General features: G+C 34.7%; 1 protein-coding gene across 1 annotated transcript in view; it reads left to right on the top strand.

Moving 5' to 3' along the window:
- Positions 1–25,267, top strand: part of LOC129254975 (two pore channel protein 1-like) — a 52,049-nt gene extending 26,782 nt beyond the window's left edge. Inside the window, exons 11-23 of the mRNA XM_054893525.2 lie at positions 2,340–2,396; positions 5,761–5,817; positions 6,286–6,358; positions 7,133–7,237; positions 12,887–12,958; positions 13,267–13,356; positions 14,383–14,474; positions 14,995–15,041; positions 15,438–15,506; positions 18,196–18,307; positions 19,206–19,321; positions 21,457–21,534; positions 22,154–25,267. Coding sequence (XP_054749500.2) covers positions 2,340–2,396; positions 5,761–5,817; positions 6,286–6,358; positions 7,133–7,237; positions 12,887–12,958; positions 13,267–13,356; positions 14,383–14,474; positions 14,995–15,041; positions 15,438–15,506; positions 18,196–18,307; positions 19,206–19,321; positions 21,457–21,534; positions 22,154–22,501 — 1,316 coding nt within the window. The 3' untranslated portion in view covers positions 22,502–25,267. The remainder of the gene's footprint in view (positions 1–2,339; positions 2,397–5,760; positions 5,818–6,285; positions 6,359–7,132; positions 7,238–12,886; positions 12,959–13,266; positions 13,357–14,382; positions 14,475–14,994; positions 15,042–15,437; positions 15,507–18,195; positions 18,308–19,205; positions 19,322–21,456; positions 21,535–22,153) is intronic.
- The last annotated feature ends 1,399 nt before the right edge of the window (positions 25,268–26,666 follow it).

Below are 26,666 nucleotides of genomic sequence, written 5' to 3'. Positions count from 1 at the left end.
GATTTCAGTCCACAGATTCAATGGTTAGGCAGTATTTCAATCAATCCAGGAAACAAACCTCAGAACCACAATTGAAAATCTGTAAAATTCTAGCTACCAATTCTTTTCCAAGAGCATAACACAATTTTTGAAATTTTCTTTCACACAAAGGAAAAATTTGAACAGCCTGAGTAACGAAATAGTATTGTAAAGTTCAAGAGAATGTTCAAGGCCTACATAAGCTGATATAGTTATGAGCAAAATTGTTTTACTATTATAACAAGTTATATTGTAGAAAATCAGGATTTTAGGATATTTGCTGAAAGATGGGGTTTTCCTCATAGATTGTTCTGTTTGATGCCATTGGCATTGACATGATGTATTGCATTGTATTTTGAAATGAAGGTTTTGATAGCATCGTGGTGAGGCGTTTCTTGTCTCATGAAGAAGAATTGATGACAGTAGGGATGAAAAGAAGATTTACACCAGAGTGACTGATGACAGTGGCTAGATCACACTCTCAGGAGATTGTCAATGATAAATGCTTTGCTTGAGATGACAAATTCAGACACTCCATTATGGAGGACAATATGTTTACCCTGCATACCACCATCTCATGTAACAGCTATCCGTTTTATGCACATACATAGATCAAAGTATTAAGCTGATCTTACGGTATATGTGGTGATGATTTAGCATGTGCATGTGATAATTACATTGTTATGGGTACCTTGTACAGAATAAAGAGGATGGTAGAAATTGGGAAAAAGTAAAGTTTGAGTGGGAGAAGGGTTATATGAAGATAGAAAGACAGAGAGAGGAGGTAAGGGAAGAAGAGAGGGTGGAGGGGATAGGTCGATGGGCAGAGATAGAGTGGGAGAGAGAGGGGAATAAAGATGAGACAGAGAGGAGCAGAGAAATGAGACAGAGAAGGGGAGAGGGCGGCATCTTGGTCTAGTGCTCTTAACTCTTGTCTCTCATTCGGAGAGACGTGGGTTCGATTCTCAGCCATGGCGTGTTTTCCTTCAGCAAGAAATTTACCCACATTGTGCTGCACTCAACCCAGGTGAGGTAAATGTGTACCCAGTATACTAGGATGAAATTCTAAAAATGCTTGAGCGCTTATATGGGCAGTGAAGCTAAACCCGGGTTAATAATAGCAGCGCGTTGTATATCCTTAGGCAAAAAGCGCTTTATATACCCAGCTATTTTATCAAAGAGAAGAAAGAACAGAGAGAGAGAGAGAGAGAGAGAGGGAGGTAAAGGAGGCAATGAGGGTAAGGGAAGGGCAAAAATATATCATGAGTTGGTATACAATAGATTCCCCCCTCTCTATTTTACCATTTGTCCCCTTTTCCATTAGATCCTTTTAAATTTCATATATCAGCTGATATGAGAAACAATTCCTCTCATCCAACATCTCTTCTGTCATTTTAATCTTCTACAAATTGAAAGTTATGGAAAAAATAAGGGGTAGAAAAAATACAAGAAAGATGTGAAAATGTGTATACAATGAGAGCAAGGCAGTAACTGATCAGCACCTACTCTGTCATGTGCACAGAACTAACAGATGGTTGAAACTTGATAGTGATAGCATTCATGAGCTAGGATGACTTAGCATCTTTTAAGCATACAAAGACTTTCAACTGAGGGTTGTTTTTTCAAAAGCATATAAGTGATGCAAAGAATACATTGATTATAGATGGTGTGACATGGTCTTATTCCAGTAAAATAGTGACTCTTTTGAGACAAAAATAGTTCGTAACAATTGATGCTATACCCAATGCTTGCCTGAAATTGCATGAAATAATGTATTCAGAGTTGCTTCTTGAGCTCTTTGAAAGGAGACAGTAACTAGGCTTGAGATCACCAGACATTGTGTATGATATATGGAAAGAGGCTGTGATATACATGTAGGTGAAAGTGAGAAAGAGGGTTTTGAGATCATAGACTTGTCTGGGATGGACTGTTTGTTTTTATAGTGTTATGTTTCTATAGTTCAGTACATGTGTATGCTAGAGTTAACCAATGATATTGGAGAACATGTATAAGAAAATACATTATTTTTGTTAACTCTTGTATGGATGTAGAGAATAAATGTATTATGTTGTAATGCAGCTTTTTTGGGGGTGGTGTCGTTGCTTAATGATTCATATATTGTTGTTATGAGATGTATGATCCGGTTTTTTTTTCAATCAACAGAACCTTATTTTAAGTTTAATATACAAATTATTATCAATCATTCTTCAGACTAAGTTTTTTAAGTCTACATGTACTTATATTGGAAATCAATAAAATTGCATGTATTTTAGTCTCTATTTCCTACTTATGATGTGCAATATTTGATTCTCCCAATACAGATATCATCATTGCAATCAATGGTATAGTCTTTATCATCAAGACCATCATAGCATCAAGTAAGTAATTTCTACTTCCCTTTTTTTCTTAATCTTGCTATAGGCCTACAATTAAATTTACTTAACTGTTTGGAAACTCTATTTTTCTTTAAAAAAACATTTAAACAATTTTTCTATTAATAGGACTCACAGTACGTAATCTGTTTTCATTTACAGTTATATTTTGTATTTCTTTATAAATAATTGACCAGTTATATATACATATATTTGTGCATGTCATATTTGTATTGAAAATGAGATAAGCATTCATGACACAAATCATAGTTTAGGGAACTAATTCATTCATCCACATCTATGCCAAACACTGTTTATTGCTGTAAGAATGAATAATCTAAGAAATGTGCGCAAAGCCTATATGTCAGCAATAGAGCTTGCAACCGTACATCAATCATTGAGTTTCTTCCCCTATAGATGTCACAATGAAATTAAGAAGTAAGCAAAGTCAGAAACTGGAGCAGAGAGAAGACACACTACTTAGTCCCATGCCAATGGGATTGAATGGGGGGCAAGGGATTTAGGGATTATTAAATCCTAATCCATACAAATTGTGGAACTGTGATTTGACATGTTGGATTTAAGAATGGGGGATTTGGAGCTAGAGTATCGCTGAGATTGGATTGGGTTTTGGTATTGCATTTGCTGCAATAATTGGAGTTGATTAATTACCTGCAGCAATGATGAACATTTAAAAAAAAGATCGAGGGGAAATGGCTCTTGGCGAAGCATTAGTGTACTATTTGAATAGTAAGTGAAGTTACACCGACCTTTTCAGGAGCAGGCAGAAATTGATTTTCGCATTTTCAGTTATTGTGCATACTTGCCAAAATAAAATCAATATTTGCATTTTAGTTTTATTAATAATAATAATAATAGGCATTTATATAGCGCCATCTATCTCGAAATATTCTATTCTGAGGCGCGTTGTTAATAATACCCCGGCTTTGGCTCGAGTTGCCTTTCAGCGCTCATGCATTCAAGGAATTTATCCTGCCGGGTACCCATTCACCTCACCTGGTTGAGTGCAGCACAATGTGGATAAATTTCTAGCTGAGATTCAAACCCACGACCCTCTGTTTCAAAGTCAGAAGACTAATCCACTGGGCCACAACGCTCCACATTATTGATGATTAGTTGACTTGTCTGTTGTCAGAGTATTTTATAATACACATAATAATGAATTCTAAAGGAAAACAGGCTATGTTGATTATGAAAAGGGTCTTTTCTCGTGAGTGAAGCACTTATATAAGCTGCTTTAGTGTCCTTAGTCAACAAACTGTACAAATTGCCTTTACAAAATGCCATACCAAACTTTTTGAGACATGCATGTAGATATTCTTTGACCTTTGCCCACCCATAATGCCATATCTCCTCTCCTGTGAAAAAAAGTAAAAAATAAAGATAAACTGTTTACAAAAAACAACAACAGGTTGCTGTATGCTATGCTTGGTTGTGTCATCATGGGAAAGTTTTGAAAGTTTGTTTACCTTTGAAATGTAGGTCATATTGTTGTTTTGAATGCTGCGTATCCTCTTGACATGATCATCTAAACGTAGTGGGTAGAAATAGAATTTATCCTAATAAAGAAGAGGAGATTAAGCCCACTTCTTGTTTATGGTTTCTTGATGGATCATATGCATATTGTATAGGAATAGTCTTCTTTTTATTTGAAAGAGTCAATAGCCGAATGATACAGCAAAGTCTCTCTGTACACCTGATATATTCTCCTCACTGTCTATGGTGGTTGAAAAGAAAGTAAATTATAACTCAATCCATCATCATTGATCAGTCCTTTGTGATACCTGCCTCTAACATCAATCAAGGTAGGGATTTGTTAGAGGAAGGTGACAATTGTCCCTAACTGAATAAACATTCAACTCCAAAGAGAAAAAGAAAACTCACCAGCAATCATGACACGGGGTTGTTGAACCCACGTTCGATGACGCCGCAAAATAAGCGTAGCTTAAATGCTTCGTGGAGACACAGAGATTTAAACCCCCCCCCCCCTGCATTCAGTCTTCAAAAATTTTCTCAAGGGAATGATATATGGTAGAGGTAAGGGATGAGTTTAGCTTAACTTTAGGCTGTTGTTCAGAGGTTTCGACCAATCAGCTTTCTGCTATGGGGAGTCGAATAATCCACTCTGGACCAAATCTTGATCCAGCATCCGTCGTCAGGCACTGATCCTATCCCAACACTCCATGTGACCCCCTTTGACCTCACACTTCCTCTTGGCAACCCCAGAGTGTGGCAGAGAGATTAGGGACATGGACGAGAAGATCTCTATTAGAACTCATTTAGAACAGTCTGCATTTCCAGTTCTGTGGGAACTTCATGTTCTGTTTAATAAAGTGCGTATTCATTGTCATGTGGGTTATTGGACTTTTATTCAGGTCAATACTGTCTAAATTGTGCATAGCACTACACTCTGTGAGATCATGTTTCCTTCCTATCAGGACACATTTGGAGATTCCTGTATATGTCATGTTTTCAGAGTATTAGAAAATAATCTCAACACCATGAAATGAAATAATGATAATAATATTCCGCATTTATATAGCGCTTAACACATCGGAATAACGTCTCTTAGCGCTTTACATTGCAATTATTATTATCCCAGTCACCGGATCCTGGCATGCCCGCATACAATGTATGCACTTTCTCCACTCCCTGGGGAACATTCCAACAAGAGTTCCAAGACTCAATTGCTAGGCATACTACCCATTTAACACCTGGGTGGAGAGTGGCAAATTATGGATTGACGTCTTGCCAAAGGACGCTAGGCCATGGTGGGATTCGAACACATGACCCTCTGATTACAAGGCAAGAGTCAGAACCGCTACACCATGGCGCTGAAAGACTAAAATGTTTGAAAAAAAAATATATGCTATCGCGGAAGAGGTTTACGATACACCATGTATAAAGTCCTGGAGGGACTAAGATAAGAAAAGTAGATAGAATTGGAAAGAAGAGAAAGTGGAGGTTTGAAAGTAGAGTATTCTTTTTTAAATAAGTGTAGTCCTTAAAAGGACTGTAAACCAGGAGTGGAAAGCTGAGAAGTAGAAAGGCTTGAGTAGTTGAAAGAAGGCTGGCTTGAGTCAGCGAATTGAGTAGTCGCAGGAGCAGCAACCAATAACAATTAATTTAATCAAAAATAATATATAATAATTGTTTCTCTTGTCCCCTTTCCTTTCTCTGTCCTGTCTTTCTTTCTCTCTCTCTCTCCTATTCTCATACATCACTCCCTGTCACCCTCCCTCCTGCCCTTTTCTCATATTTTATTCAAATAATAACATTAATATTCCACTTTTGCCTTTTATACAGTGCTTTATTAATGTCTATCTTAATACTTTTCTTATCTCCACAGGGCACACACTTTCAGAGGAATATGATGTAGCTTGGTATGACTGGTTTTTTGTTGGATGTAAGTGATGCAAACTGTTTTCACTACAAGATGATTTTTTTTTATTTAAGAAGGTCATAAAAAATATAAAATGCATACTAAGAGTGTTATTTTGTACATGCAGTTAACACAAAATTACAGTTAAAAGAAAAAAAAAAGCTTTTTAGTTGTCTGAAGAAAAGTCATTTTTTGTGGAAAAACAAACATTATTATATGGGCAACTTTATCTTAAAATCTAAAAGTAAGCTTGAACAGAATCAAGTACATACATGTATGTTCATGTTCAATCTCCCTTTTTAAAGAATCCTAAAGAATAGGAAAAAGAAAGGTCAATATTTCATGAATAGTATGATGTGGGAATTGAATAATCTTAGAATAAGAAATATAAACAGGAATAATGGCAGCTTTCAGATAGTATTTTTTTTATGTTGATGCTTACTTAATTGTGTAAAAATGACCCTCACTCTCTAATGGTCTATATTCTTTCAGTTTATGTCATGGAGGCCTTGCTCAAGATTCTTGGTTTTGGACCAAGATGTTACTTCACTGTAGGTTGGAATCTGTAAGTTGATAAAAATCTTGCTTACACATGTAGGCCTATTGATGAATCTTGCAACATTTTTCTGTGTCCAAAAGATAGGAGGCATAAAAATATATTGCAAAGGCAAGGAAGTTTTATTGTTGAAAAAGCAATAAAAAATGTGAACCATTCAAATTCTTTTGAAAACTTAGCTTAAAATGTCATGAAGTCAAGGACACCAGTCAACAAGACTCCTGATTTAGTGATGAAATTTTGACATCATATTAAATGAGTCTTGCTGTCCTAATGAAAGCATTATGATGTCATTTGTGCAACTTAAACCATTTTGTTGTGTACTCAAAGCATACATATATTATATGTGTGGAGTTGAATAAGTGATTTAATTTGACTTTATGACTTACCGTATCTGTACATTGAAAAATGTTGTTGATCTTTTTTGCATCATTAATTTTTTTTCAAAAGCTTAGGTGCAAAGTTCCTTTAAAATCTACTTATATATATAAAAGTATTTTCTGAATTCTAATTGGTGAAATTCCCTGATGTTTTTATCTTCATATATCTTTGTCCTTTTTATTGTACGTTGTGGGTTAATGGACCTAAAGCGTCATGTATAAGATCAAGTGATACATTCAGTATTATCATTTTATATTTGCAGCTGAGTCTTTGCCTCAATGTCATGGAATACATGACTGATGATATGATATTGGATAGATAAACCTCACATGTCTTCATTTGGCTCTTATTTCCTTCATTGTGTATTTATCATTGATGTTTATCTGTGTTGTGTATCTTTAGGTTTGACTTCATTATCACTGTCACAGCTTTCATTGGTGTTGTCACACAAGCAGCAGATAAAAACTTCCAGTATATCATCATATTGAGACCTATAAGATTACTTCGGTAAGTATAAACATTCTTGCCTGAATCTGCAGAGGTGGTTTCAAATGCACCATGGTACAAAACCATGGACTATGCAGATTTGTGTATTTAGTGCCCATTGGCAAAAGCATGTATTTATGATTGACTTTTCATACTTTAATTGATGAAATAAGCATAATTATGTACATAGAATCTGTATAATCCACAGTTTTGTACCATGGTACCATAAGAACAGTTTTTGCAAATTCTGGCCATACAGTATAGTATAGGCAATACATGTGACTCTGCCTAAGTCAAATATCTGTGGACCACAGAGATCTGTACGTCTTAGACAAAATTTGACTATTAAGAAGATGTAGTTAACTCACTTTTTGTATATTCTGCTCTAGAATAATGATTTGAATTAGGCAATTATTTGACTTATGGAAGGTTGACTAATTCATAGTTTACTGTACTAACAATATGAAGAAGAAAACCTCTGCTCTGTGTTCAATATTTGACAGGATATGCTAAATGCAGACAGAGCAGTGAGAGATGGCATTAGTACTGAATAATACCAGTAATAAACAGATCTCTTTTGAAAGAAATGGGAGCCATTCTGTCAAGTTTATTTCACTTAGAATTAATGTTGAGGTACAGAATTAAAGAATGACCCATAATCATTTTCTGATATAATCTCTTTAAAGGACAAGTCCACTCCAACAAAAAGTTGATTTTAATAAAAAGAGAAAAATCCAACAAACATAACACTGAAAATTTCATCAAAATCGGATTTAAAATAAGAAAGTTATGACATTTTAAAGTTTCGCTTAATTTCACAAAATAGTTATATGCACATCCTGGTCTGTATGTAAATGAGGAGACTGATGAAATATGAAATATTCGAATTTTCTCCTCATTGCCAAGTGAAACAACGATTAATTCCTCCCTGAACATGTGGAATTGGCATTGTTTGATACTATATGGTTCAGTCAAGTCGGTCCTTATTGTCAAATTTGTAAAAAAATGAAATATTGTATAATTCAAACAATAAAAAACAAAAGAAGTAGTGAGTGAGGGACATCATCGACTATCTCATTTGCATGTCACTCAGTTGTGCATATCACTCTTTTGTAAAAGATAATCGAAACTTTAAAATGTCATAACTTTCTTATTTTACATCCGATTTTGATGAAATTTTCAGTGTTGTGCTAGTTTGATTTTTCTCCATTTATTCAAATCAACATTTTTTCTGGGGTGGACTTGACCTTTAAGTTTGCAATCAATCGCCACTAGAACCAGTGGTGAATTGAAACAATGTCAGTTGCCTCTTAAAATCTTGTCTCTCAAAATTAAGAAAAATTCTGATGACAACTCAGAAAAAGCTATGTTTTAGCATTATGCATGACTATGGTGCCAACCTCATATTTACTGAAGAGAACAAATTCTATTCAAATCATGGTTGCCACTTAATGTATGTCATAATTCTAAAAGTGAGCCCTTTCTAAGCTGTCATCAAAATTCTAAAATTTTGAGATGATAATAAATTTAATAATAATAATAATACTTTTCTTATATAGCGCATAATAAACTGTAAGTTTCTCTACGCGCTTTACAATAAAGGTTACAAAGTAAACATGCTACAAACAAAGAAAATAGACTTGTGAATTACAGAATTACTTAATATTTAAACTTACAATTATTACCTATAAAATTAATACCTATACTACACCTAGTTATGAGTTTCGGAAAAGGTGGGTTTTGAGTAAGGATTTGAAAGTTGAATAAGTGGATGCCTGTCTGATATGTAGGGGTAATTTGTTCCAAAGGGTTGGTCCAGCTACAGCAAATGATCTGCTACCATAAAAGCTTGTGTGGGTTTTGGGAATTTGAAGAAGTACTTGTTTGCTTGATCGAAGGTTACGGGGTGGGTTGTAATAATTTAGTAAATTGGACAAGTATGATGGAGATAAGCCATGCTGAGCTTTAAAAACTAAACAAAGAATCTTGAATGTGATGCGCTTTTCAACAGAAAGCCAATGTAATTTCTTCAGGGTGCTGGTAATGCTGTGTTGTCTAGGAGTGCGAGTTACCAGCCTAGCTGCAATATTCTGCAGCATCTGTATACGGTGTATGTCTTTTTGGGGAAGACCAAAAAGCAAGCTATTACATGAGTCGATTCGACTGGTGACAAATGCATGGACCAGGCTTTTTGTTGCCTCTACATTCAGAAACCCTCTTATTCGACTGATACATCTGATTGCTATCATGGCAGATTTGCAGATAGAACTAATCTGCTCTTTCATATTGATATGTCTATCAAATATAACCCCTAAGTTTCTAGCATTGGCAGCAGGAGCAACATGATTGTTGCCAACCCTTACATCAATCATACTTATTTCTGTACGAAACTTCGAAGTGAAATGTATAAGTTCAGTTTTTTCATCATTAAGAGACAGTTTATTTTTGGTTGCCCAACTCCTAATATCAACGATGCAGGCATTCAGTTTTTCAACTGAAAACTGGCGATCACATTGATTGAAGACAATATACATTTGTGTGTCATCTGCATATAACATTACATCAACACCATGAGATCTTATAATGTCATTGATAGGGGCAGTGTACATTGTAAAGGTAAGATGAAAGGTTTAACAGCCCATGGATGTAACTATTTCACATAAAGTTATGAAAATGATATCATAAATCTATCCAACCCTATGACTTCTTAATTAGTCTCCTGAAAGACCATCTAAAGGATGACAACCTTATAAAGACATATTATCACAGGTAACTTCTATTAGAACATCTTATAGGTCTTCATTTAATCTTGGTCATGGTCAACTTAAAGGTCAAGTCCACCTCAGAAAAATGTTGATCCTAATCAATATAGAAAAATCAGACAAGAATAATGCTGAAAATTTCATCAAAGTTGGATGTAAAATAGGAAAGTTATGACATTTTAAATGTTTGGCTTATTTTTCACAAAATAGTTGTTAGTTAGACACATGCAAATGAGAGACTCTATGATGTCCCTCACTATTTTTTTTTTCGTTTGAATTAGACAATATTTCCCCATAAAATGTTAGACAATGGTAATTCCACATGTTTAGAGAGAAATAAAACTTTGTTTCACAGGACAATGAGAAAATTAAAAATTTTCATATTTCATATAATAAAACACAAAAGTAACAGTGAGTGAGTGAGTGATGACATCAGTTTCCTCATTTACATACCAACCAGGATGTGCATATAACTATTTTGTGAAATTAAGTGAAATTTTAAAATGTCATAACTTTCTTATTTTACATTCGATTTTGATGAAATTTTCAGCGTTATGCTTGTTGGATTTTTCTCTGTTTATTCAAATCAACTTTTTGTTGGGGTGGACTTGACCTTCAAATAGCCATCTAACATCACTGTGGTTGAACTTGCAGTAACCATGACAATTTATTCAAAGCGCTGCAATGGATATGTTAACAAGTACATTTCATAAGGGATGAGGAGATGAATCTTAAACATAGGCCAGTTAAAGTGTCTGTATGCATAAATTTTGAAAATATATACACCTGTATGTGCCCAATTCTAGTAGAAAAATGTTTATTGCCAAGAAGTGGACAAAATAAGCAGAACATTCCAGCCAGGTGTCTGGTCTTATGTCCAAGCAATAATACTGTACTGCTTCATATGTGCTTATCTGTCTTTGTGATCTTCATTGTAATAATTTTTAGCTCAGATTTCATAATTTCACAGAGTGAGGTTCATGTTTGAATCAGATCTACAATGATATTGTAGCAATGAAACTTTATTATAAGACTTTCTCAATCATGTTTGCTGCAACAACTGGTACTTCATAACTTAGTATCTTGGAGACAAACTATTTTACTTGGTTCTTCTCTTTCAAAGATGGGCTAACTATACATGTATATACATTCTACAAAATGTTCTTTATATCTATTTACAAATGATGTGCTTAGTGAGCTGGGATATATTATACATACTGTATTCAATGCATCAAAGCATAAGGTGTACAAAGTTCATTTATTTGTCATCAGCCATTACTTTCTACACAATCTTCTATGTTTTTGTGAAATTCATTATCAAATTAGATTTTGTCTGCGTATACATTTTGAAACTCAATCTAATCAAAATTTTACAAGCTCTTTTCGCTATGACTGTTCTGTCTAACCCTGATATCTACAAAGTCTGTATGGAAATAGTTTAACTGTATGCTTGGAAAACATTCATGGATTTAGAAACTCGCTAACAAATTAAACAAACATTCTTTGCAGGGCTCTTTCAGGGGAAATTATATTTTCTGTATGAGGGCTGCCTATTATTCTTGAGTCACACCAAATTCCATAGCCATTTACTGGAGTTTAGACACACTGAGGATTATTTTGGGGCAATTGTCTCTTTTCCTTCAAGTGTCTTTTTTTTTCCTTTCTTTTCTTTTCCTTTAAGGCTGCACTCTTTATTACATCGCAATCCTCATTGTACATTTGTTGTTGTGCTTAATCTAGTACAGAAGATTTCAAGTGATGATTGCGTCAGTGTATTGTGTTTAATTTGATTGTTACAGAAAGTTGTAAATCAAAAGTAAATTAACTTTGGCAGACTTTTGAAATCAACAAACAAAATCACTTTTCAAAAGATTTGGCCTATTCTCGAAACTGGATCTCCAATTTTGGGCAAAATATTATTTTTTTAAACTACATACTCCATGCAATGTCCTGTTAAAATTCCAGCTTTCTATCTCGAAGCTACTGTGTCTTGTCAAATGAAAGACTATCAGAGATACAATGTTATATGGGTCATATTTTGTTCACATTCTTGAACATATAATCTTTATTTGAAATACTAGGAACACACTTTTGATGCCCCACTAGTTTCATACAGCCTTGTTTTGTTCAACCTTATAGGTTGTATCCGCTTCTAGTCTACTAGCAGATGCTTTAAAATTCTCAGATTGTCTTGCACCATCTTGGCTACATCCACTCGGACTATTGACATCTAGTCCAATAGACATTTGGTCCAACCATCACTCGGTCTAACTGTCGTCTAATGCCAAGATGATCTAACTTTACTTCTTTCTTTGCACTCTGTCAATAAAAATTGGGTTATAATAGTTAATTGATCTTATCATATAGACTAAGCAGTGTTGGACAAAGTGGATATTAGACCAAATGGTTTTAGCTTAACTGGAACTTAGACAAAATGGTAAATGGTTTAAATGGCAATTAGACTTAATGGTTAGTAGATAAACTGTAGATGAACTAGGATTATACCATGTGGAATGAGACAAAAGGAGTGAAGAACAAGTGGTTGTAGACCAAGTTGCAATTAACTGACATGACCATTCTAGTGTTTAGACAAACCCCACCCACCTTCTTCTGTTCCTGTCAAATTCCATCAACTTTCACTGAAATGCATTTAAAAAATAAACAATTCCCCGTTGTCCATGAATATAGACACATGTCAACTTTATCATACATGTACCTTTCATTAATTGATCAAAGATGGCAGTAGTACACTTTGTCTTTGCATGTATGAGACTCCCTTTTGTAGGATTTAGCTCTGGGTTTGTTTTTTTGTGTGCAATATTATTATTTCATGCATTGCATTATAGCAAATAATACACAGATCTAATCATAACATGTGTGTCTGTATAATTTATTAATTCTTTTTCAGAATATTCAAGATTAACAAGAGATATCGTGATGTATTTGGGACATTATATGAACTTACACCAAGGATGGCAAGGTGAGCTTTGTTGGCTTTGAGGTCTAGATTCTTAGAGATTTAAAATGTAAAGATAGTATGATTTTGGTTAAAATTAGTAAAATTTAAGTCAAGTTATGTTAAGCATAATATTGAATATTGCTGAATCACATTGAGCTGTAGAAAGATTCAATTGAAAATATAAAGTTCTGCCTGAATCTGCAGTTATATTCTTAAGAAATGAATAAGTATCAAGTTAGACAAATGTAATAATTGTGATAAGAGTGATTTACTTGCCAATTAGAATGTTTATAATTTGTTATGATCGATTATGATTTTCTTCCTGTCAGTGTTGGAGTCTGTCTGCTCATTATTTATTACTTCTATGCTATCATCGGTATGGAGTTCTTTGCTGAAACTAAATTAGAGAATTGTTGCAGGTCAGTATTTTTGTTTTATCCTATGGGCCTGTAACCCAAAGTCCAGTTAAATTAGGCTGTGTTTAATTTGTTCTAAGAATATTGGAAGCCTGAAATATAAAATTTCGTTTGCATCGTATGTTTCTTACAGACCTATTCTTTATGTGGGGCCAGTAATAGTAATATCAAGGGAGGCCTGTCACAACATGTAACGTTAGATATTAAATGTGAAAAGAGCATATATACCGTGGAATCTATCTCCTTTTATTTTCATATTTTACCCCCTTTTCCCCTGAAATATAATATATTTCACAATAATAAATGTATCTAAAACTAAAAGCATTTCATAAATAAGGTCGATGATTAATGAAAAAAATCTACACATAGTGGGAAAAATACTCTTTTTGATGGGAAAATACTAATCTTGGAGATAAAGAGTCAAATTTGTTCTTAAAAAGGTTGATAGCTCTGTTCTGATGTTTTTTGTCTCTTTCTTCATGATTTATTTATGATAAAAAAGTATTTTATTCATCATTCCCTGATGGTTATGAAAGGTTTGAGTGTAAAATGAGCTGATAAATTCAACCTGTACAATACATTAGCTATCCAGTTTGAATTATAGCAGAGTTCACAATACGGGCCTTTATATCTACCTTTTAGTAAAATTTGATGATAGCTTCAATACTTTCATTACGATGGACACACAATGTATAGTTATAATGGGCATTTCCGGCAAGCTGCAATATATCAGCTTCTCAATACAATAATCAATATCTAATAGGATAGTAGAAGAAATACTTTCCACTGATTGATATAAAATATGTTTGTTTGTGGTTAAATCTCCATATTTCTTTAATGCTTCAATCCTACCTTACCTTGATTCAACAAAGCAAACTCAGAAATATTTATTTTTATTTGCTGTTATTCTGAAGCACATGCTGACATTGTGTGATATGCATCAAACGTGCTTTATAAAAACAGACTATTATTACTAGTACTTGTATTGTAATAATTATTATTATTTGCCATCAATTGTTATTTTTACAGGAATGATACTTTTGCAGATTACTATAGCAACTCTTCAAGATACAAGGATTATTTCTATTTAAACAACTTTGATGATATACTGAGGAGTTATGGTAATGTATAAATGATTATCAATGCCATGTAGACTATAAACTCATGTAGGAATAGTTATAGTGCAGTCATATTTCCCCTACAGCGGCTGTATGGCGAGTCGAAAACAGCCGTTTTTAAATTTTTTGTACCAGCTACATATAGGTGGTAATTTGAATAAACTGAATAAAACTGCTGTTTTCAACTCACCATACGGCTGCCATAGGGGAAATGTGACTGTAGCATGATACTTGATCTTCATCTGCAGACCTCCTCTCTCTTATATACATGTTCCAATGAGAAGCAAATGAGAAAACATTACAACTATACGTTTGCATGAAAAATGGGGTAAAGATCAGATTCTGAAAAAATAAAATCGCAAGTTACCACTTTACTCTAAAAGCAAGCAAACATGGAAAAAATGCATGTTAAAAAGAGAAAATGTTGGGCTTGATATAAGTACCTTTGGTCTGATCTTGTTAAAGTGTTATCTGTAATTATAAGTATCATCCTTACATATGTTTTTCTTCTTTTGCCTTGCAGTTACATTATTTGAATTGACTGTTGTCAACAATTGGCATATTATAATGGTGAGTGATAGAAATTTTACTGAGATTATTCTCTATTTTTCTATTCATTTTTTTCATGCAGCTTGAGTAGTTTAGCAATGTTTATTTGTCTATACTGTAACATGATGTAAAAAAGAAAACATGTATTTAGTTTTCCATATAATCTTTTACTTTTCACCTATGATTTGTTAAAATGTAAATGCTTAATGGCTCTTAGTAAACAATCATATTAAAGTACCATGTCGCGACTACAGAGAATTGTGAGTTTTTACTTTACAATTTTCACAAATTTCCAGTAAAGATTCATAACTGATTGATATTTCGAGTTTACTGGATGAATCATAACATTCATATATTTTCCATGTCTTGTTTCATAGATATGGAATACAAATAAAAATCTCTCTTTTGTGTTTTCAGGGAGGATATGCATCTGTTGTTTCAGAATGGAGCAGAATATACTTCTTTCTTTTCTACCTATCTAGTATGGTAAGTTTATAAAAACATCACCAGATAATATCATTTATTTAATGATCAACTTTAACTGTTGATCATGAACTCCATTGTGATGGTTTATAAAAGAAGATAGCCAAGGAGATGGAGAGTGGACGGTGATGGTTATTGTGGTGATAATTGTAATGTGGTGATTATGATTACAATTCTCAAGAAAAAAAAAATACCTGGAACATTAACACCAAAGTGTTATCTCAAGGATTCTAATAACATTGCTTTAGCATTGGCCATAGAGTGAGAAATAACCTGGGATGCAAGATATAATTCTTGTTAGACAGTAGGTGCTTCCAGACCAACTTGATCACCAAAATACTTTTTATTTTAGGAGAATTTGTTAAGCCCTCCTAATACCTGATAATTATTTTCCACATTCATACCCACCCCCAAAAACAGACTGCTTCAAATTCTCAGAATTATGAGCAGGCACCGTACAGTCCTCATAGCAGTCAAGGCATGCCACTTTCAAGTTTCCTACTGTGCGCAATGTACTCACTGGGATGGAATAGAAGTTAAAATTGCTTTCACACAGAGAGAATACTTGGAAAAACACTGCAACAGTTCATGTGATATTGAAACTATCTACTAATAAGTGGATATTACAAGCAACCTTGCTTTCACACTGTTAAAAATACCTGGCCATGGCTGTAGATAAGGGTAGATTTCCCGATCAGAAAATGACAGGTATTTTTGTTTTTTGGATGGGTTGCAAGCAATTAGTTTGGTGTGGAGATATCTTTATGGGTTATCATCATTGTGATAGACCTTATCGCAAATAGATTCACGCAAAGGATCATGGGATCAAAAAGGGAGCAATAGCGCCGCTATTGTCCGGATGCGACCATGCGAACGCAAGCAGCCGACAATATAGTATACGATTTCCATAGTGTATCAAAATACGATCGACGCCCGCAGCCAACATTTTGCTAACTTCCAGTCAACGCCTCATCATATTTGTTCCAGAGTCTAACATCAATTTTCTTCTTAATTATGGGTGGTAGAGATAGATGTGCTTTCTATAGCTGCAAGAATTACCGAAGATTTAAATAAGAAAAGTGCAGTTTTGTTTAATTTTCACGCACTGTATGCGCGTATTCTGAGCTGTGCAGCTGTGACTGTGAAAAGTGTGCTTGTGCACAGACTGTGTGCACTCTCGGTCCAGTGTACAGTACGTCGGCGAGATGGAGGGAAGTCCCTGAATTCCAACAAATTAAAATAATATAATGATGATCATTAAAAACATAAACTTTGCAGTAGATTTTATTACTTTATTCTAGTTGTATATTTTAGTAATATGTATCAATTGATTGTCAAGAATACATGTTGAATAATTATCTCAATCATGATTTTGTTTTATTTTTCTCTCTACAGACATGGCCAGATATTCTGAAGTTTCATTATAGTGGCCTGGTCGCGAGATTTCATATTACTGCAAAGACAAAATAATGAATTAAATCTAATAAAAATATGAGAAAAGATAAAAGTATGATGAGAGAAAAATGGATTTAAAAAAAATAAATGAGGAAGACGGTGATCTGTGAGAGACATGAATGAAAGGAAATTAATTGAAGATGCAACTTTTGAAAAAAAAAAGTTTGTTTCATAAATAAAATTGTATATGTAAAAATGAATATATATATGCATCTGTAGGCATAATATATCTATGAATAAAATATCAAGCAGCTGCTTCGGACAAAAAAAATTATGGTGAGGTTATAGAAGGGAGATCATGAAGAATATTAGATCAAGTATAGGGCCTACATCATAAAATGTTTTAAATTAATGGATTTATTTGATTTTATATACTGCATGACATATACATACATATATATATTCTTTTAAATATATACATATTTACCATCTTATTTTTATATATATATATTTTAGATTTGGTTGATCTCATGATCCTCGAGTTCACCCCCCCCCCCCACCTCCCTCTCTCTAACATTATGAATTGATCAAACTCAAAAGCCCGATTTGAAAAGGACTATGTCCCCCAAAATAAAAAACTAAATTTACTAGCTATACTATATAAAATTAATATGGTCTAGGCCTATTGATTCGAATAAATATTCTTTTAAAATAGCCTAATGATCTCTCTTCGTTCGGATCGCCGACGTGTTCTTTTCTTCAAAGTCGATCGGCATTGACCTTGAGATTCTGTGACCATGCATGCTCACTTTTTTTACAAAACTGCACGAATTCAGCCCGAGAAAACAATGAAAATATTGTGAGCATTAAGTTCATACTTTCACTGTGCAATCATGATACAAAGATTGTTCTATAAATTCATATTCAAGTATCCAAAATAGTTTCAATACGAAGAAATTCGACTTTAAATAAAGCCTCGAATTTGAGTGACAGTACACAAAACATATGGCGTTGTATGGCTTCCCGAAAGCCGATTTCGCGTTTGCTCCCTTTTCATTCCCGTGATCCTTTGCGGTGACATACGCCTTCATGCGACAAACGCTATTTGCGATAAGGTCTATTGGTGTGAAAATGCTTGGTTTTCTACCAAGCCACTTTTATCACAATACATTATGGCTATGCTATTAACATCATTCCCCTCATACTTTAACTTTGAGGAAGTACAGCAGGAATTATTTGTAACTCAACTGCTCTAATCAATAATGTTTCATGCTTTTATTTTGTATTCATCTTACAGGTAGTTGTAACCATAGTGATAGCATTCATCTTAGAAGCCTTTCTCTTCAGGATACAATATCATCAAAGAAAAGCAGAACAAACAGATGAGAATCAGATAGATGATGGTGAATGTAAGTCAGTCATTTGATGTTTAGTGTTGACCTCTTGGTGTTTGGTGTTTGGCCTATATTCAAATCAGCACAGCAGCAAACTTAAAATAAAACTGAGATCAATTTCAAAAGATGCTTAGCTATCAATAATAAGATTTTGATTACCCGGTATTTGATCTGCCTCCACCCATTGTAGCTGGTGCAAGAATTATGTTTCAGGTTGTCCATCGGCCCATCCTCTTTTTGTTTAGATTGCGATAACTTAAGAACATTTGACGGATTGACTTTCTATTTGGATCGTGTATGCTTATGGGAGTGACAATTAACTGATTTGTTTTTGGGTATGGATGTCAACGGTACCAGGTCACAGAGGTCATTATACCTTAAATCACACTTTTATTGTGATAATTTAAGAACCCTTTGACTTGTGCTTTCAAAATCATTGAACACCAAACTCGGAATCACCCAACGGAACAACAGAAGTTAAAATTTAAAAATATCTTATTTCACTTTTTTTTTACTAGTTTTGAGACTGCAAATAAAGCCACTCATGAAAATTGGAATAAGTAATTCACAAAAAAATTATCTAACCAAAAAATATAGTGTGTATATAGGCTTATATTTATTCATTCAATTTACAGACAATTTTCAGTTTGCCAAGAATACCTTTTCTTTAATAATTGAGTATCAGATTTGGAATGAGCTTAGCCATAGGGTAATTACATAAAGTAATCATCCTTTTCCCAATTTTCGCATCCATTCATGAACCTCAACTCAATGGCATTATAACTTTATAAATTATCAAGAAAACAGTGGCAAATCATTCAAACAATGAAAGGAGTGGACATATTGATGGAATTGTCCCATGAATGACTATCTTTGGTATATGGATGACAATGTAACTGTCTTCTTTCCTCAGCTGAATCTATTGTTGAAGTAGCGATGAGTCTGACTGCTGATGAAGTAGATGAATTCTTCCCCAGAGCTCGGGCTGATGTGAGTCTAGCTCTCCTGCTAGGAAACCTTCATAGAGGGGTAGGTTATTATTTATTGTTCAACCCTAAATCAGAGAGTGTGCTCAACTTGGTAAAGTTGGTCACAATCCAGCAAATCACTGCTTGGGCAATGAAACATATCAAAATATCAACTGTTACCTCAACTGTTACCAATTTAAATAAGACTCTACGATGACTGGGAATGGTGGCTCAGTGGTAGAGCGCCCACCTCATGAATGGAAGGTCTTCTGGGTTCGATCCATGGCTGAGTCAAACCACAGACTTGAAAAAATTGACTTTCTGCCTTCTTGTCAGGCACTCAAATTTCAAGAACGGAGAAGGGTAATAATAACATGATACGCAGGGCCTTGCCTACCCTGGGTAAATTAGTGTTATCATTATCATCTAGTAAAGCCTTGTAGGGCTATTCAACATTTTGTGAGAAATTTGTATTGATTTTTTTAAAACAACATTGTAGTGTTAGCAATGTTTAGCTGAGAGCAGAATGTCGAGTTGGCTATTTAGACATCACAAAACTGATAAAATCATGGATGTTCCATCTACAAGTACCTTGCAATTCAACAATTGATATAAGTCATTCTTTACAGGTAATGTGAATAAAAGGCTGAGAGAATTCATGAAAGCAGTACTTCATAGGTGAAGGAAGGATTAAGAGCATTGTTGTTCATTGTGAATATACCACACAGAAGCATGATCCCACTATTGTAGCCTAAGGCTGAGTTACCTTTTGTATAGAGAGTGCTCAAATGATAAGAGAAGATGAGGGATTAATAACAGGAAGTTCTTTGTGAGCATCTCACAAATGCATGATCTTATTTCAAAAGATTTTGTAAGTAGTCAAGATTTTTATTGACCCTGGACTTTTTCTGGTGTGAGTATTATTGCTGCTGAAAAGCCAGGAGGATTTGGCAAGACACAACATTGTATTAGTTTAGAGATCACTTTGTTGAAGCAATTAAACTAGGATTATTTGAAACAGATACATTATGTTACAGGTAACCCCCCCCCCCCAAATTTGTTTTACTTACCGCTCTCACCGCAATCCACATCCTGATGGTTTTATGTATTTATTTTATTCATTAAATGTACAGTTTTATACCTAATCCTTGATTGAGTCAAGTTTTGGGGAGAAATTTTGTACTGAAAGTATGAACAAGGGTGTTGGAAGATTTTTATAATCACTGAAACTAGCTTCATGCTTCATGCTGTACAAAGTTCATGTACTCCATTCAGTCCAATGCCAGTTAGCATTCTTTGATGATAAAGGAACAACAAATTTGTGGATCATTTCTATTTTTCAAGCCTTTTTAGTGTCGAATCAAGTTGCTTTTAGATGAATCATAATAACTAATTACTATGACAGATGATGTTGTTAGTAGTATATTAGCATGGACCTATTAGAGATGGACATTCAACATTGTCATTTCTTTGATCGAACGAGATCCGCCGCCTAGTGATATTGCGCATCTTAATGAAAACATACAGGTGTTTTGACAATAGCGACTACCAAGGCGTATCTGATTATTTACAAAGGCACTGCTTTCTTGGTTTTGTTCTTGTTGGCTGATGCCATATTTGAAAATGGTTTTCAATCATTATGCTTTAGATTTGAAGCAGAAAAATTAAGAAGCAGACGATTTTGTGACGTAAGATATGTTATTATTTGATTCACACACTTCCGCACCCTCATAATGACCTCGATAACATTTAGAGATAAACGCTCTTTACACGATATGAGCCATGTATCTCTGGAAAATTAGGTGAAAAATTGAAAAATGGAATGATAAATAATGGACAATCAATGACATCTTTGATTATGAATACACTTTCCCAAAGAAAATAGATGGAACTAAGATTGCCAAAGGTAAACCCGAAGTGCACATCGATTTTCCGGGACTTAAGTGATTTATCATCTTCTGTGCATACAGTTTGTGAAATATCAATGTCTAATCATGAACTGCTTCTTTCAACTCATGGCCTAATTGACGATGGAACTTGGTAGGATGAAAGTAGAAAAACATGAAGAGAATGTTATTCAAAGCACAATGATGGTCATATGCTAGTGAATTCATTTACTATTCAATGAGTTTCCATCTCTGATAGGTCCATGATATTAGTGTTACTGATTGTAATATTCTTTCTCCCTTTTTTCAGGGTACAATAGCCTACAGAGGAACAAGACAGAGAACTAAAGCTGACCTAAGCAAGACAATGTATGCAGAGGAAGTCAAGGTAGTTTCCAAACATAAATTTCATAAGTCTAAGAGCATATTTTGTTTGTTTCATCATATGGAGTTTAAGGGGCTGCAGAACTTGGGATGGTGGGTCATGCCCCCCCCCCTAAAAAAATGTTCAGTTGTCCCTTTCTAAGCCTGTCAGTACATACATGCACCCTTATAAATTACGCTGACCTACTCTACAGTAGGAAAACAGCTTAGGAATCTGAACTGTTAATATAGTAGCTTGAAAAAATAGTCAGTAGATTAGTTTAATTCACTCTCCTTTATTAATTAATGAAAACCAAATTCTGTAAATATATTTCTGTTTCTTATCTACTGAAAGGTGTTCAGGATCAGTGAATAAGTCCTCTGAAATTTCAACCCCTAGGTCCTGGGTTCAGATCCCATTGTGTTAAGACAATTCTTAATATGGCTGCTGGTAGGAAGGCATTCTTTGATTACTGTAAGCACTGACATGTTTAGACCAAGTTCAGTAGCACCATGAGTTCTTAGATTGGTGCACATGTGGGCTACCAAATACTGTAATAATTATTCAGCTTTCAATTGAGATCAAGTTTTAGATCATTGTAGGATCTTTAAAGAGTGGAAGGTTCCTTTCTTTGATGATACAGGAATGGATCAAGGAAGCAGACAGAGAACATCACCAGGACCTCCAGAACTTTGTCCGTCAGATGAGCCGTAATACCCTCCTCACGGAACTTGGTGATTCAACCACCTCCACCCCAACTGATGATGGAACCACACCCACCGCTCCACCCACTGCCACGCCCATTGTTCAAACCTCCACCGCCACTGCCATGCCAGCGAGGATGAATCCATTCCTAGGGAGGCCCCAGCCGATGTCTACACCCAACCACCATACCCCTACTAAGGGTAATCCCAGTATTAACAAGGAAGTGATGTCTGAACAGCAATATGATGATAGTGATGATGATGATATTCTTGGAGATGAATTATGAAATGACTCATTAACATCTCATCTGATCATCATGCAGAATCATTGTGTATTCAAGAATTAAAACAGATTTGATTATAACAATAGCTTGTAACATGCAATCAGTTACATGTTTATCAAATACTACCCAGATTTCACACTAAGAAAAGTTGATGAATAGAAAACAAAATCACATTTCATTTTTCATCTAGCTAATTGATATCAGAACTGACTGCCTATGAGTATCAGATATCCAATTGTTCTGGCATCAAATGAATGAACTTTTTAGATGTGCTGTTATAAGTTTGTGTGAAAAGCTCTTGTGAGTTAATATTGATAACTCTACTTAAAAGAGTTATGATATTTGAAGCCAAAGTGTATTTGCAAGCAACCTCAGGCTGTAGGATATTGTAATCCTAAAACATTTTTCTGAAATACCTGTTTATTTTATGTGTTCATTGAAGTAAAAAATATTGATTGATATTAACTCATAGTGATGTACTAAAGAAAATATTTTATGTTCATTGAGAAAAATTCTAATAACCCTTAAATATGGTGTGATTTCAGTGTAATTCACATTTTCCAGCCTGAGTTGACATGGGGATAGTGCTCAATTTGGTAATCTAATGACTGCTGAATTCTGTAATTATCATTTTCATAGGGACTATCAAGCCCCCAATAGGAAACAGATAAATATTGGTGTATCTATAGTTGTCGATCAGTAGATAAAGAATTCTTCTCATTTGATGTGGGTTGGAGTCATTCTCAATGTAATAGTGTAGATAGATGGACTGCTATGAAAGGCATCAGTCATTTCTAGAGGCTCAAGGGCACCGCAGCACAACTATGACAGAGGGCATGGTCAGGTCAGTGTGGTACTTGCAAGCAGAAAGAAGCAACCAAGTCTGTACTATCAAAGCAGTCCATATATCTTTTATAAAATTCAAATCTGTATTTTGATCCATCTCAATAGCACTGCTATGCTAAACATTGCCAATGTGTTTGCATGTCCAAAAGTTTATCAATCTCTTGTACATTTATGAAACACCCACCCTGCCAAATTAACATATCAAGGAGACCTAGGCCACATTGGATAATATTTACCATTATTGTAACTTTGCTGTCTAGTGGTAACTTTCACAGCAGCGTGGTATTACATCAAATCAAACTCAAGGACGTTATCATTGGATGGCAGTTTCCATAGTAACTACTATGTGACAGTGCTCTGGTCCTGATATTACTAAATAATCACTGTTACTATGTACAGTAATTCCTGCTATATTTATAATCTCCGCAGAGAGTGGTTAATGTCTGCATTTGTTCATATTATGAAGTCCAGTTTAAATTGGGCCATGGTCTTATCAACTAAATTATTGGGAAGCCAACAATGTCAAAATTTTGTTTACATTGGGATATAGAATGCAAAGAACAATACAAGATGGCACCTTGAGAAGAAAGATCACATGTAAGCTCATTGAAAGGTTGGGATTGGAACGGTTGTAGAAGTGGGAAAGAGAAGCAGTCTGGGATTGATGGGCCACATGTTGAGGAGATGATGAATCTGTGAAAAGATCATGTGACCTGGAAGTAGATGGCATAAGAGGAAATGGAAGACCATAGATTACATTGGAAGATATGGTAAAGAAGGAAAGCACTAAGGTTATCTGTACGAGGAGGACGTCCAAGAAAGAAAGAATAGGAAGGCGTGTCATCATTCCACAAGAGTCGGTAAATGCTGACTGAAATAAAATGATGATGATGATGATGAAGTATTGCATGTTTCTTATTTTACTCTGCTCTTTCCTGGTACTTTAATGATAAAGGAAGCTATTTTCTTATTGCCAGAAAGTTATGGATGAATTGAGTATCAATTGAGCTGACAAAGTGAACCTGTATTGTTGCAGATTTGTGTCACAGTTGGCTCTCCATAGTTAAACCACAGCTTTAGAACAGGGTTGAAATTAAACCAGAGTTCATAATATGTTTCATTGTGTTTGGCAAGCCTGAATTCAATGGCAAGTGTATTTATAAATATATCACCATCATGCTCTGTTTAAAGAACAGATGATTATCAGTTTTTGTTAATGCCATAATTACATGAACTACTTGTACATGTATCTGAATACCAAGAGTCTGAAGTAGTGACATAATTAACCAGTGTAAGGATATTCTTGATCTGTAAATACATGAACAACTTATTTATTATTACAACTCAGAATATATTTTAGTTCCTAAGTACAACTTTTTGATAAGTAAAGAACATTCATTACAGAAAAACCAGCAGACTATTTCAGTGTACAGTGTATATATACGAGTCTGAATTCTCATAGTACTTCATGTTGCAGCTTAATTTCCCTTTTGGGGTGGGAATCATTGTTTTAGGATTTTTTTTATTTTTTCAGAAGGTTTTCCCCCTTTTTCTATTATTTTTTGTAAAGATTTCAGCCTTTTGATTATTATGTGTATCAACATTGTTTCAAGTCAGTGGCATTAGAGTGTACACCTGTAACATAAAAGTCCGAGTTCATGTGATTTTACACTGATGTGAACCCAACATTCAGTAAATACTAGCAAATACAGTATGCAAATTCTAGAATTTCACTTGTAAGTGGCAGTGGCAATGCTGATAAGCTGTAATCTTACTCAAAGTATATTTCATCTTTCTTATTAATGGTGCAATGCATGTCTGTTAATGTTTGTAATTTCTTATAATGTGAAAAGAGTGCAGTGAAACTCATTGTCTGTCTTTATCTGTCAAGCATCATAAAATAAGGAGGTGCTGCTCTCTAAAGGTCCTGTCACTTTACTGTCTGCCTCTGTCTGATCAGTTTTATCTGGTGGCGATTCAACAGCTGCAAATTCTCATTTTTTCCCCTCAAACAGCAGAAAGAAAAGCTCTGTCTGTTGATATCTAGGATTCTAGGACAACTGCCCCTGGAGGACTACATTCACAGTACCATAAAGTTATAATGGGAAGAGTTTTCTTTTGGGTAAGGTCATCTATGGTTTCCACTGGGTGAGGTCGTGTGGTCTAGTGGTTACAGCATACATGAAACAGTATTGTTCAATGTTTCATATGGCAGGGCCTGGAGTGTTTATTTGTTTCTGTATATGTACATACAAGTTGACTAAGTCCAATGTATCAGTTGTAAACATTTTTATACGCCCATGCTACGGGACGTATTATGGTATCACGCTCGGTGTCCGTCTGTCTGTCCGTCCGTTAACTTTTCCTTGTAAACGCGATAACTTCAGATGAACTAAACCTAAGCTCATATAATTTGGTGTGTATAATACTGGCATGAATCCCAGGAAGCCTATTGATTTAGAGGTCAAAAGGTCGAAGGTCAAGGTCACAGTGACATGTTTTTATCTTGCCCTTCTGCAGTCCTTGTAAACGTGATAACTTCGGTTTAATTTAACCTAGGCTCATATAATTTGGTGATAATGATACTAGCATGGTTCCCAGGAAGCCTGTTGATTTTGAGGTCAAATGTCAAGGTCACAGTGACATGTACTCATCTTACTCTTCTGCAGTCCCTGTAAACATGATAACTTCAGTTTAACTTAACCGAGGCTCATATGATTTGGTGTGTATGATACTAGCATGGATCCCAGGAATTCTATTGATTTTGAGGTCAGAAGGTCAAAGGTGAAGTCGCCACCTTCAACTTTCCTTGTTTGACCAATTACTCTATTTTCCGTGTTACAGGCGGGCGTATTACGTGCTCGCCTTAGCGACACTCTTGTTCTCTGATGTAAACACACTTCTAGGCCTGAGGACATAATGGAATTGCAAGATTATGCATCAGCAATGTGTCAAAATAGTCATTTGTAGTTATTAGATAAGCATGAGTCTAATATCTTTATTTGATCCAAAGTTGCTGGATATATATTACCAAAACAAAAGAGGTATTTTGGTGTAGAACTTTGCTTTCATGTCATTACAACGAAATGTGTCAAAATATTTGTGAAAACGTTCATGCGTTTTAACTACCAGCAATTAGTATAAAGAAAGACATTTTAGAATTTGTTAAGGAAGTGAGTATACTAGTTTTTTTCTTTAGGTTTTCCAGAGTATCCAAAAAGAAATTCACTTGCTCATATCTGTGTTATTTAAATTGTAAATAATTGCCCTATTTATCTCTTTGTAATTCAGAGGCCATTAGGTATATTTAATTCTATGACAC

This window comes from Lytechinus pictus, chromosome 2 (assembly GCF_037042905.1).
Source record: "Lytechinus pictus isolate F3 Inbred chromosome 2, Lp3.0, whole genome shotgun sequence".
NCBI classification, from domain to species: Eukaryota; Metazoa; Echinodermata; class Echinoidea; order Temnopleuroida; family Toxopneustidae; genus Lytechinus; species Lytechinus pictus.
Note: the sequence above shows the minus strand (reverse complement) of the source record. Positions and strands in the feature narration are given on the sequence as shown.